This window comes from Sipha flava, unplaced genomic scaffold (genome assembly GCF_003268045.1).
Source record: "Sipha flava isolate LNK unplaced genomic scaffold, YSA_version1 461_pilon_pilon, whole genome shotgun sequence".
Taxonomy (NCBI): domain Eukaryota; kingdom Metazoa; phylum Arthropoda; class Insecta; order Hemiptera; family Aphididae; genus Sipha; species Sipha flava.
The window spans coordinates 63,866-78,350 of NW_020273231.1; the positions used below are offsets into that span (position 1 = coordinate 63,866).

The 14,485-nt window shown below is 32.4% G+C and overlaps 1 protein-coding gene across 1 annotated transcript; it reads right to left on the reverse strand.

Moving 5' to 3' along the window:
* Positions 1–6,747: 6,747 nt before the first annotated feature.
* LOC112689677 lies at positions 6,748–14,100 on the reverse strand. Its single transcript, XM_025563510.1, has 2 exons — positions 13,877–14,100; positions 6,748–7,949 (listed from the first exon to the last, which is right to left on the reverse strand). Exons 1-2 carry the CDS (start codon positions 13,922–13,924, stop codon positions 7,254–7,256), a joined length of 744 nt encoding a protein of 247 aa, XP_025419295.1. The 5' UTR covers positions 13,925–14,100; the 3' UTR covers positions 6,748–7,253.
* Positions 14,101–14,485: the final 385 nt, after the last annotated feature.

Below are 14,485 nucleotides of genomic sequence, written 5' to 3' on the forward strand. Positions count from 1 at the left end.
GTTGGTATACTATCAAATATTTTTGGGTAAAAATGGCTGGAAAAAAGAAAGAAGTGGGCTAACATATTCCCTACTTGAGCACAAAATAATAGGGTATATTATTGTTCTGAAAAATTAGTTGTAATTCAATTTCAATTTAATCACTACAATTAATTGTATTTAAACGCAAGTTGAAACTATTGAAAACTCATTCTTTATTAATATTATCGAACCTAATGTATAACTTTAAATTCATATTTTCATATTTATTTATATAAAAGTTTAAAACCAATCAATGTTTATAACTAAAATAACTACTTATAATAATTGTAAATGAATCGATGACGAGCGCATTTTATTTTGACAATGCTGAAATAGGTAAATTGAGAATTTATCTATTTTCCATCTTACAGTTATAGTTTGACTTACAACAATATAAGTAGGCAAAACTAACATCATCTATCAATATTAGCATTGTTACTGGATGTGCTGGACAATTTTTAATAATTTTACAGAATATGCCTGGTATACATTGTGGAACGACACACTTGTATAAAATATTTACAACTATTATAAAAAAAAGTATATATATATAATAAATCATCTAATCTTCTAACGTTATAATAATAAAGTTCTAACCTTGTCATTGAAGTACCGTATGCTATTTTGAATTCCCACACAATTACAAATTCTATGGACAGTTTCTGATCTACAGTGTATCGAACCTATTATACAAATACCATGCAACAATAAAAATAACTTATTTTGTTAAATAATCTTTGATTGTATAGGGAATATACTTATATTTGCGACTCGTACGACTGTATTACAAATAAATTATTTCCATTATTTCTACATTTCTATAGAAGTATATTATATGTATATGGCACGGTATATATACGACTGGAAGCGTAACCGTGTAATAAGTTGACCAATTTGCGAAAATCAAAAGAACTAAATGAGAAATTAAAAGTCTTAAACTACGGTCGCTCTGTTTTTTCGAGTATAAATATTAATATAACATAACTTTTAAAACCATACCCTAAAAATATTTCGTTTCAACTATTTTTATCTAATATATGGTTCAAAATATATGACAAATATTACTTCGTGTGAACGTATTCTAATAAGTTAGTTAATTTTTTATTTACATTAAATTCTTGTTTAAGTATTTAAAATAAAGGAATTTTTACCTACGTATAAAATGGAAAAAAAATCGTCTTAATTATTGGATGCATTGAGTTTATATGTTATTGTAACGTCCATTTTGGCGGAAATGTATAATTTATCTTATGTTTATTCAATATAATAACTATTGTTTATGTTATAAATAAATGTAAAATGTAATAAACCATATATATATTTTTTGTTTATTTAATGTTCATAAAATAATATTTTAAATAAATAGGAGTTCAAAAATTATTTCACTTTATGTAGAACAATGGTAAATTATTTTTTAACTTTATATCAGATATAATTTACTTGAATGACTACATAGTAATATACCAATTTTATATTACAAACATAAATATAAAAATGTTGTAGGTACATGCTAAAAACTTTTAAATGTTATTGATTTTATCAAATAGAAATAATGAAATTAATTCATACTTAAGTTCAACTATTTAATTTTATTCAAATAATTCTTTCTCATACCTATATAATATAATATTTTGTAAGATATAAGTAAACTACAGAAGAAAAAAATATGTATAGAAATCAAAATAAATTAATAATTAGTCAAAACAGTTATAACTATTAACGTTATACATTTTTTGTGTCTACAATATATTATAAATATGAATTGATTATATAATTAACTGTACCATAATTGAATAATTATAACACACTAATAGTTATAAAGTACAATTTTTTATGTTATAAAAATAACCTTCAATTTCATTTGCGTTATATTTTTCACCACTCATCAGAGTTGAACGACCGGAGTGGGTTAAAAAATAAAGAACAAAACATGTTTTTAAGTATTATATCCTTATACAGATTCGATGTAATTAACTGCAAAAAATATATCAGTAATCCAGATATATTTTTCGACCTTGAAAATCAGTTGCATCAGATTTTATGATCCAATTGGACCTGCTAACTTCTTACCAAATTCTTCACTCAGTGTATTAAAAGCCAGTAACAAATAAAATATAGTAGCAATATAATTGTTTATTAAAACTCTATATCGACGTTATTTTCAAATAATACATTTAATTCTTATTTTATCGATTATTTTAGTTTCTTTTTAAGTTCATTGGTTTTTGAAAATCTTTCATAAAATGTTGTCCAACAAAAGTGACAGTACATTTTTAGTGTTAAATAAATTAAATTTTTTAATTAAGATTTAAAATTATTATTTGATTTGTCTATGTTACAGCCAGCGTCTTACATGTAAAATATAAGTTATACTCTTGCTTATTAATTTTTTTTTTATTTCTTCAACCCTCCAAATTATATTCTTACATAGTATTCTATTTTTATACATAACACATATTTCATACATGTATATATATATATATATACCTATATATAACGCATATAACCGTAGCAATTCGTATTTCAAGGTCAATAATGTGAAAAGGTCAAATAGAAAGTATCTTTAAAAATATATAAAAGTACTATATACATTATACATATATGTTTATATATACATAGTATGACATGTATATATAACAACTTTTATTGAGTCAAAATATGTAGCATTTTAAAACAAATCAAAATAAACTTCTAATGTTATACTAAGTATGGATAATCGAACGATTATTACATGTACCTACCTACTATATTATAGACTCCAAACAAAATGTTGAACCTAACAATCAAGATGTGTTTGGCAATTGCATGCAAAATAAATTTTTTTTAGGATCCCAATTTATACGTAGTTTTGATATAGTGAGAATTATTATAGTTTCCATAATATAAAAATACAAATGATCTGGAATTAAATTACATGGGTATATGTTCGTCAATTAATGTGTAATTTTTTAACTCGTTGTTGAACTGCATTTTTACTATATCTCTTGTAATAGTTTTTTTAGAAGTTTTTTTTTTAGTTAAATCATGTATATTTAATTCCGAACAACTCGATGAAAGTTAAATCTAATGTCAAGCCAAATAATAAATTAGTCATTAAAACTTCAAATTTCAGTTTTTAGAAATAAAATTTTTCGATACATATATTGTTTTAGTCCTTAAAATTAAAAATAATGTTGTGATTTAAAAAATACTACTTCAAATCATATAATTTTTACAAAAAAACAGTTCTCTTCAAGCTTTTACAGTCCATTTAGGATCATTACTGCCTCAACCACATCTTTCCACCTATCTTTTACAAAAAACAAGTATAATAAATATATATATATATAATTCCTATTACCAAAAAATTTATACATTTGTCGTATTCGATACTTTTTGAAAAAATTGAAAAAAAATATTCAATTATAATTCGATAAAACCATTAGTTCATCTGCTCCAGTTATATATAAACATAGTGTTGTTTGCGCACGAATCAGAGCCATTATTTTTATTATTTTTATCAATTCATCTCTCGGAACTCGCTCTTCAAGTGCTATTATAAAACGTAATTCAATGAATCTATATATTTATCGCATAACTACGTTGTAAGCGAATGAAAAAAAAAAAATTGATAAATGTAATTTCGTTGTATTGCGCAGTGTAAATTATTTAATATTAACATTTAATCTCGACAGACATGATATTACTTCTATCCGTGCGTATTAAATGCTTTTTTTTTTTACATAAACTCTCCAAATTGTTCATTCGGCTTCCTCTGGCTGTGTTATTATTATTACACGCATCATCCATCCAATAGGTATTGCCCAGCGGCAATGACATCCAATGAGGTCGTTGTGACCAACGTCATACAGCGCTCTCGTACGCACATATAAACACATACCTACCGTGGAAATCGACTTTAATTTTCACGGCGTATTAAAGACGGGAAAAACTGTATTATAAAGAAAATATTGAATATGATAAAGAGAAACTATACACTACAAATGTTTCTACTCGTCGGTTGCGGTAAAAATAATAACGAAAATATGGTTTGAACCAAAAACGCATCGTTTAAACTACGTCTTTGTCAGCATAAAATAGATTTTCGATTGAAAATGTCAGATGTATCCACGAAATTCAGGTCAAGCAGACGCTGAATTTGTGAAATGTTGCAAGCGGGAAGAGAATAATATTGAAAATTACGTACGCGTACATTTGTCTCTATATTATTACACTTCAATTGATCCATTTTACGTTTAATATTTTAAACATAATGTCTTTAGCATGTAATTAAGGCACCGGATCATATTGAATAGCGTAAAAACTGTTTAAAAATAAGCTTATAATGTTATCTGCTATAATGATCCAGCATAGTGCATCAATCAGTGCCGTAAAAATCGGGTGTGCAGAGTGCGCATTGCACCGGCGTTTACTAGTTGGGTCCCGAAGACACTTATTTAGTCTAGTTAGGTCCCTAGCTAACTTGTAGCTTTTACAAACTCAAATATATTAATTTTTTATTTTTTTAATATTATCAAGTATATCAATATTTGAAAGTTACAGGTTTTACTGTCGTAATGGTCGGACCGAACTAGTAGGTATGTTATTGTTTTTATAATCGGACCCAATTAGTTGTTCATCTTTATCATAAATATTATCTGGGACCCAACTCGGATATGCTCCATTACATACAGGCCTCGGACCTCATACTAAATATTATGTATTATATTATACTGTATATTATGAGGCCTCAAAGGGTCCAATGACTAATATGAAAATATCAATATACTCGTATAATTTATTTGAACGAAATCAAAGTTATTTACTAACTTTACTCCTTGTCCCGCATCCTGATAGATTATTGTATTATGTTCTTATGGTTAAATTATAATATAAATATGACAAAAAAAAAAAATATGAAAATAATGTGTAGTAGTTGTTTTGATAATAAATATTTATGTATTGATGTGAAACATCTTATGGCGCGATACAGGAGTGCGGCCAATTATTGTAGTGGCAATGCGTCACCACCCATCGCTCGTGGTTTGTCGACTCAATCCGCTTCAGTGCACTATAAATTTGTATGCTACAGGCTGTGTTTTCAGCACAGAATGACAAATGAAAATGATACCTTAAATGCAAGGGAAAAAATTCATTCGACCAATTTATTTTTAGAAAATCTATTCTAACTAAACATTAGACAGCTAACAGTGTCATACAGTAACCACAGTAACCATCATACCGGAAAGAGTTAATACGTTGCTTTATTTAACACGTTCAACGCCACCCGTTATTTCGGAAGTTATACCGCGACACCACATTGAAAATGTCGTGACGCGTCGATGGCATTAGAAGCACAATTCTATTGATTTATAAAATTCTACTACTTTTTGTTATTAGTTTTTACAGTTTTTTAGATTCTTGGTAGCCTTTATCTATAATGAATACTTGTATTAATACTACTTACTAGATATTGTAGATATTGGTATGTACGTAATAAATAAAAATTAAACCAAAATCAAATAACTCATCATTATTATTATCGTCCGTCTTATGAGTTACGCAAAATAAAATGAATGAAATAAATCGTTTAAATCAGTATAAAAGTAGTGATATACATCATATAATATATTATTAACTATAGATTATCTATAGATATTATCTATGTTATAAATAATTCTAAATGGGTCAATTTGAAGTATTAATGTCACAAAAACTACAACCAACGATAAAATAAATTTAGAATTGATTGTCTATAGCTTATTTAAGGTTCAGCGTTTATTAAAATGAAAATGACTGAATTATGAATTATTGAATAATTATAGCAGATTCAAACGTATACGTTTCTGACGCGTGATTTTCAATTTTATAATTTTGATATTAAATTAATATCAATTTTGTACATAAAGAATAATTTTTCTGTAAAAAAACTGAATATTTTTTTTTATGCCATATTTATTTCTTTTAATAAATCATCCTTACTTGCATATTTTCCATAGAAAATAGTTTCGATGTTTCACGTCTGCCAGGCGCCCCTCTACGGCTAATTTTTTTTTGTTTATGTAACATGTTTTTAATGATTATATATTCTAGTAAACTAGTAGCTTTTGCCTAATGACATACTCTAAGTAGGCAGTAACTCCTATTATATATAATAATATAAGTAGAAGTTAACTATATTACATTTTTTTTAACACTTCTTTGGTATAATAGTTTAGAATAATTTATTTATTTTAATATTAAATTATCATATTTATTTAGGTAGGTATTTAGTATTGGTTTTTATTCAAACTTTTAAAATTAAAAAGTCTTTCCTACTCTATAAATTAATTTTTTTTTTATTTACTATTGAAAAATGTATAATTTATAAGGGGCCTTGAGAATTTGATTTACATACAAGCCTCGAGTAGTCTAGTTACGGCTCTGGCATCAATCAATATGAGATCGCATTAATCGGTGTAAAACCGAAAAAAATAAAATATAAATCGTTTACTATTATGTCTTCGTTTTACAAGGCAAATCAATATGTAATTAGTACAGCCAAACAGGCTATACCTAATAATGTATATCTAAATATAATTATATAACCTAATGTAATATAACTCACTGTTATTTCGATGTCATTACCATATCGGCTGAAACCTATTAATAAATGAATAAGTAAAACTTTTTTTTGAAACATACATGAGGATTCCGGCACAACCGTAGGAATAGGTGGGGGAAAAAAAATAACCCATAACACGGTAATTATTGCACAAAGCGTATAAAGTTACGCACATATATTCCGATCAAAAATGCACATTTATAATTAATCTAATTAATCTAATTTTTTTCCAAATTATTGTTGTTTGTTTTCCGTCGCTCATGGATACAGATTATTCAAAGTATATATATATACGAGTATAAGTACATTTGACATTACTATATTGTTGTGTTCGTGGAGATGGCACACACGCACGCGCGATTCGAAAAATATTATTATACATGCAAAAAGTATTAGTTGATTTTCTTTTCCCTTTCAAGGCCAGCTGAAATTGGCGTCGACGACGAGAAGAATCTGACTAGAAATTTCGTTTGGAAAAAAAAAAGAAGGAAAAAAAGGGGTAAAGGAAAAAAAACGATTGATGAACGGTCTCGAATCGTGAACCAAACGCGTTGTACAACATAATATGTTCTAATAATATTATAATGTATCGCCGGTAAAATCAGTCATCGAGTGCGGCCGGTCCCGCGAGTTGGTGGTGCCTCTCGTCCTACCTACGGCGCTTGAGGGCCAAAAACTTGGCCAGCGCTTCGTAGATGACTCGCGGGTTGATGCTGCTATCGGCCGTGTACCTCACGCCCCTGGTGGTGCCGTCGTGATGGCTGACCACGCCGTACTCGCCGACGATGAACCCGTCGGGCGTCTCTTCCTCCACCCGGTACTTCCGGTAGTGTTTGCTGTCCAACACGTAACCGCTCTTCCGCGTCTCCGCGGCGGCCACCGCCACGGTAGCCGACGTGGTGCAGCTGGTGCTGACGCTGGTGGCCGCGGTCGTGGTGGTGACGATCGGGGTGGTGGTGGTGATGCTCCTCGGGGACGTGGTGGTCATCGGCACCTGTTGCAGCTGCACGCCGTGCACGCGCCCGTCGCTCAGCACACTCACTGCCTCGTCCACCTCGTAGTTCTGCTCCGGTTCCGCGTACACCCGTTCCGGTTCCACGTACAGCCGCCCCGGATCCCCGTAGTCCGGTTCCAACGGTCCTTGCTGTAGTAAGCTCTGTTCCGGCGACAACGATGACGACGGGTACGGGTCGTCTACGGCCACGGGCGGATCATCGTACACCGCGTAGGACGGCGCTACGGCCGTTGACGGTTCGTATGCCGCCGCCGGTCGCGGTCGTCTCTGCCGCTTGTGTCGCTGCTGCTGCCGCTGCTGCTGCCATGGGCGGCCCGCGCAATGCGACACCTGTGTACAGCATGAAATCGACGATGTTTTATTATTACGATAGAATAGAAAAAGAGAGAAAGAGAGAGTGAGGGAATATAAATATACTGAACAGATCAAACGCCAAACGCCTTTGTCGTCTGTCGTCGCTTCAATCGTACAAAATTCCTTAGAAACAAAAAATTAGTTCGTAAAAAAGTAATCGGAGTTACTTTATAACGGTCTGAGTAACATACGTTACAGTTAAATTCTAATATTTTCTAACCTCATGAGTTATGTACACATATTAAATCCATCGCCCTTTAACGTTTCGAATGTCTCGTCCCCGACAGAAATGAATCTTGGTTGCGCCACCGCTATACGTGCATACGAGTGCAATAGCGTTAACGTGCCACGTACGTTCTCATGTGTAATAAGTGTCGATTTTCAGCACCTACTTATGTGCACGCGCATTGTTGTGATATTATCCCATGACTATCAGTACTTAATTATACGCTGCTGAATCAAAAATGGGTTCAATCGACTAGTTTTAATATCAAGTATAGATCTTATTCGGGACCTCGTACAAAGTGTAGAAAGTAGATTTTTCAACAAGTATCTATTACATTTGTTAATTTTAATTAAGATAAAAAAAAAAAAAAAGTGGAAGTTTTTGTCTTTACTCAATATTGTACGTATAATATATAATAGATATAGAAATAGCAACACGCGTTTGTCTTTGGATTTACGTAAAATGGAATTAACCGAGTTATACGAGTAGACCATTTGCTGCAGCACGCTCAGTTGTAGACATAGTGTAAGCGCATATTTTTGTGTTTATATAAATAATTGAGTTGAATCGTTTTGAGTATGTAACAATATTATAATTAAAATAAATTGTAATAAGTATTGGAGTATAATATTTGTTTATACCTTGAAAAATATCAACAGAACTGATCTATACCGAAATGAAAGTATATCCTGTAATCGTATTAATCATAAACGTAATAAATAATTACAGCACTACATGTGTGGCATATAATTATATCAACACTCATTCAAATATTATTTCAACTAATTATTTTAGACAAATAATGCGTTTAATTAATAAGGAAAGGTTTTACTACGTGTTTGTATACATATATACGAGTTCTATGTTACCTATCTAAATTCAACTTGCTTTATTTTAAATAATTTTTCGAGAAATAAATAAAAGGCGAGTGAACTAGGTCATTTGTTTAATTGTCTATTTCTGTAAATTAACGCAATTCGTCCATAAAAATCAGCTAACCTAATTATGATATGGGTATATAGTAGGTACTCATATTTGTAATCATATTTATATGAACGCACACGAGTTGAATAATATTATCATTAATATGTTCAAAAGTATCTAACAATATATAATTTATTACATTTAAGTTGTTCATGTACTTATAGGATAATCAACAAAAATAAATAATATAATCGATAATTTGATTGATTTAAAAGTATTTTTATATTATACAACACGTCAATACATATTATCTCATTGACATGCGTCTTGTATAAAACAATATTGGACCAGTATTGAGTTGAGTTCGAAACTGACAATTGACAAATAGTTTTTATTAAACCGTTTAGATTTCCATTTGTCCCGTTGTAATCATATTATTATTACGCAGCAATGGGTCCACATATTAATACACATGAAGCATCAATAATCGATTGTAAATTGTCTCTTATCTTTTATAATCAACTAAGTGGACTAACTTCGACACTTTCTTTGGCCTAAATCTGGCTGATACGCTCCAAATTATATTCGTCATCTCCAGAAGTGAATCAGTACGTGTTGATCTTATCGAATAAGTCAGTGAAATCCCTTCCATAGAAAACCTTGTCTCAATTAATTATAAAAGATTTTCGTCCAAATAGGTCCGTTTAACATAGAAATATGTTAGTAAACCGAATAAGCAAAAAACGTTTTCCGTATGTTTCTGCATAATACTATACACGCATACACACGATACATTATGTGCTTATGGGCTTTATCGAGTTATTTTTACTTAAAAAAAAATTCAACCACATCGATAATTACGCAAATCGTACGAGATTTGTTAATCGTCTCGTCAATACGTTTTCGACTAGGTCGTGGGTCACTAACAAACACACACACACACACACACACACGTTAAATATTCAAACACAAACAAAAATTTTAGACGTTTTGCCAAATATATATATATATATATATATGATATGTACTTCACGGCCTTATTTCGAAAATAAACAACCGGTTGCCGAATACCGATCACTGCACACAGCCGCGTCTACACGTACACTCCAATGCCCCGCAGCTGTAGGATAGATATGCGTGCGGTATATGAGACCGCGTCAAAGAAAAATTTCAAACTTATTTCTTATTATTATTATTATTCTATTTAACATTGCACTCGTCAACGCACACACGTACATGATCGTATAATATAATAATAGTTGGTACACACACACTCGATGGCTCGTATTGCAACGGAGATTTGAATACACGTGTGCGAATAGGTACCTAAATGTTACATGTATATATAAAAAAAAAAAAAAATCTCCTTCGTAATTAAAAACGTTTGTAATTTATAATTCGAAATGTGCTACAATATTGTCGCAACGTCTAGAACTCCATCATCGTACGTGTGTTGACGGCCTTGAGTAGTATTAACCGAATGCCTTTTTGCGCGCGAGAACGTTCGACGCGCTCGTACGTCATGTACACACATGCTTGCAGCACGTCGCGGAACGTTTAAGAATATTTCGCGGTCAAACACCACGTAGTAGTCTACCCCAATGACGTTATCGCGGTGCCGATTTACGTACGCGGTAGATCGTTCGATTTACGCTGCTGCAGCTTCATAATGGTTTAGTTATTAATTTTAAGTTTTTATTATATTATGTTTAGTTTGACATTTATTACATTTGTTTATATATTATATACATTTTAATAAGTTATATTTTAACAATAAGAAATGTACATTAACTTCTATTTTTCGGTACAGCGTCCAGGACTCACACAAATATATTGCTTTGAGAATAATAAAACACTACGGTCGTTGCCTGATTATTTTAATTACTTAAATTACCTAAGTGGTTAATACACTTGAAGTTGAACATTTTACAATTTCGTTTCTCATTTCATACGATGAAATATTTATAGGATATAACTTACTTATTTTACGTCAAATTTCTTAATTAAAGAGTGATACGGATCAGATTAGTTTAAATCAGAACTAAGAAATTTTATGAAAAAAAAAAATATAATTTTATTAGAATATATCAATAAAAAATTATAATCATCAAAAAGTGTGCAAGAACAAAACTGGCAAATTGTAATCATTAAATATTTATCTATTTATAGTTGCACATAACATACTGACAGCATACATTTTAATGTATATATATTTATAAACGTACAATATACATACGTATTCTTATACATGCGAACCCCTATGGAGTTAGTTTGGAGCCGCGTGGTCATAACAATTTATAAATATTCACACAAATGCCTGCGGCCGATATGTTATATTTATTACATTTCATTATGTATGCGTATTTGTAAAAAGTATGCACTGGCGGATAACAAATATACGATGGCGTTTACATCTTAGGGCCGAGAGGGACGCAAACTTGTTATAAATTGAAAATTTTCAAAGAATTATCATGAACCGCCACTTAATACACGACTACATGCATCGTACACATGTGTCTAACGTGATTACAAATTATTTTTGCTCGTTACGAAATGCTTGTAAATGTTATAAATACTTCATATACATACCTACGTCTTTTTTTCAACCGTTCTATCGTATTTATTACAATTCTATGCCTTTACAATGTTTAAGATTTACACTGGGTTTATAATTGGGGAAGTTTTGAAACAATATGAAATACGTTGAATTTTTAAGATTTACCATTGTACACTGTATAAATGTACGTTTGTGTGTCTATATATAATATATTCTATACAAATACAGTATACGAATACGTGTACAGTTCAAAATGTAATATTGTATTTTGAAGGCACGCAAAACGCGTTTGGAATTATACAAATTTAATAACGGCCGTATACATATTTCATGTTATTTATTAATTATTATCTGTAAACAAAATGAACGGTAATTTTTAATGAATCGTTGTTCGGTTTTTTTCTTAAATTTAACGAAATATAATAAATATAATCGTGCATAAAAATGGTATACATGTAGATTTACATACGCTATTTTTTCGGTTCCAGGTTCTCTACCTTAATTGTTATACATTGTAAATTATAACTTAAAACTAGAAATATTTAACCGTATTATTATAATTATAATATATAATATTTATATTTATAATATATTAATATCACTTTTAATGTTAAAGTTTTAAAAATACTTAAAATGTAGTTTGCCTTTGAAAATAAAAAGTATATTTGTAATCGTATTTATTGTGAAACTGTATTTATATTTATAAATAAATAATAGCATTTTTATAATATCTTAGCTCCAGAAAAAATCCTAAGCATTCAACTGCCAACAGTGATTATGCTTTAATAAAAATGAACATGACAATCATCCATAATTTAATGAAAACAAACACAAATTTATAATTGCAGTTGGATATAGTCAAATAAGAAACAGTTTGTTTAGCTAGTGCATATAAATATATTTTGAGCCACCTAAGAACACATTATAAAATTGATTCAATTAATGTTTCAATGAAATCAAACACCAACTATAATAATATTATATGGTGTTATTATATGTTATTATTTATTACATTGACGGACATTATTACATATTACATTCTGCAAGCTCAAGGGAACGTTTTGACCACGAACGGGACGGCGTTAACAAAAAAATTCAGGGCCCCCTCGAACAATATTCATAATGCGTACATTTTCCTGACATGCATCTATCATTAAATAGCAATAACACCTTTAATCCCTACAGCGTACAAAAAGAAGCGCCACAGAATTATGATTTCCCGGATAACATTACACAATACACTCGGAGTGCACAAAAATATACAAAATTCATATAAATGTAAACAGCGGGGAGATATGTTGGATGTGTATCGGCTTACATCTACTTAGGGAAATAAGGAAAACACGAGTACTCCATATATATATATATATAGGTACTATATACCACGAACTATGCTACAATGTTCTGCGTGTTGTTCATTTTGGAACTGTTTGAAAATACTGTTGCAGATTTTTAAACAGCAACCTGCAGATCGAATGCGATATCTTAAGGGATGCTTAACATTGGATTTACGTTTACTGACGTTTTCGGAGAAATAATCTCGTTATAGGATAATAAATAAAAAATATTTTTGTACTGTTGACCCAAAAATATCTAAACACGTGAACCTAATACCAGACGACCAGGTTTATTGGTTATAGGATTGTAAAAAGTTTTCGAAATAGGCTCAGAGAACGATCTATCTATTCATCGATTACTCGTGTTTTCCCAGACGCATAGTCTGATTTCCGATGAAAGAGAATCGTCCTGATAGTAATACGTGGGTGTATACATATGTGTGTGTGTGTGTGTGTGTGTGTGTGCCTTATTAAATTAGTGCATTCGGATACGTACGCGAGGAAAAAAAAACGAATAAATTGTTGAAGACGCGTTATTGTGCACAATTATCGTCGATCCGAGTCGTCGTCAAACCGTATAACACGCGACGTCTCGATTACGAAAAACCTAATTCACCTACGTAACCGGATTTCGGAGACGCGCGTTATTGTCACGAAGCCAAATATGGCGCGGTGACGGATTTACGGAAAAATAAGAAAACCGTAAAAAAATAAAAATTAAAAACCGCTACGGATCCGGGTTGACGGCCCGAGGAGACTCCGCGTCGATCGTTTTTTCCCGGACACGCGACCGACATCGGTCGACGTCGACCGCGCGTGACGGGGCAATGTGGAAAAATACGTATGTGTGCATACTGACCAAGAGAGTTACGAGAACGGCGACGGTGACGAAGAGCGCACAGCGCATATCTCCTCTGTTCACGGTCTCGTCCCGACGTGCCGGCTGCAGCTGTCGTCCGGGCGTCTGCGCATGGTCGGACGTCGCGGGTTACACTGGCCGACGGTGGAGCGCACGACCACGGCGACGGCGGTCGCGAGCGAGCGATCGAGCGCGGGCGCGCGCGCGAAGTACGCCGCGGACCGACGATCGCCGCGGGGCAAGAAAACGGGAAAGACAAACAAAAAACGCGAAAACGGGACGTTATCGGACGGCGATGACGGTTAGCGGAGGTGGTCGCTTCGGTGGTGGTGGCGGCTGCGGCGGCCGCGGTGGTGGTGGCGGTGGCGATGGTCGAGGCGGCGGCGGCGGCGGCGGCGGTGACCGGCTGCGGTCACGGCGGCGGCGGCGGTGGTAATAGAGACCAAGACCTTGGGCGATGGACGTGAGCGGCGCGGGGGTGAGAATTTGCCGCCTCCCGTAATGTTATTATTATTAAAATGCGAAAATAATAATAAATAATATTTCCAATGGTCCCGTGCCCGGTGCGTTACGACATTAAAACGCCGATGTTCACCGGCGCGTTGCGCG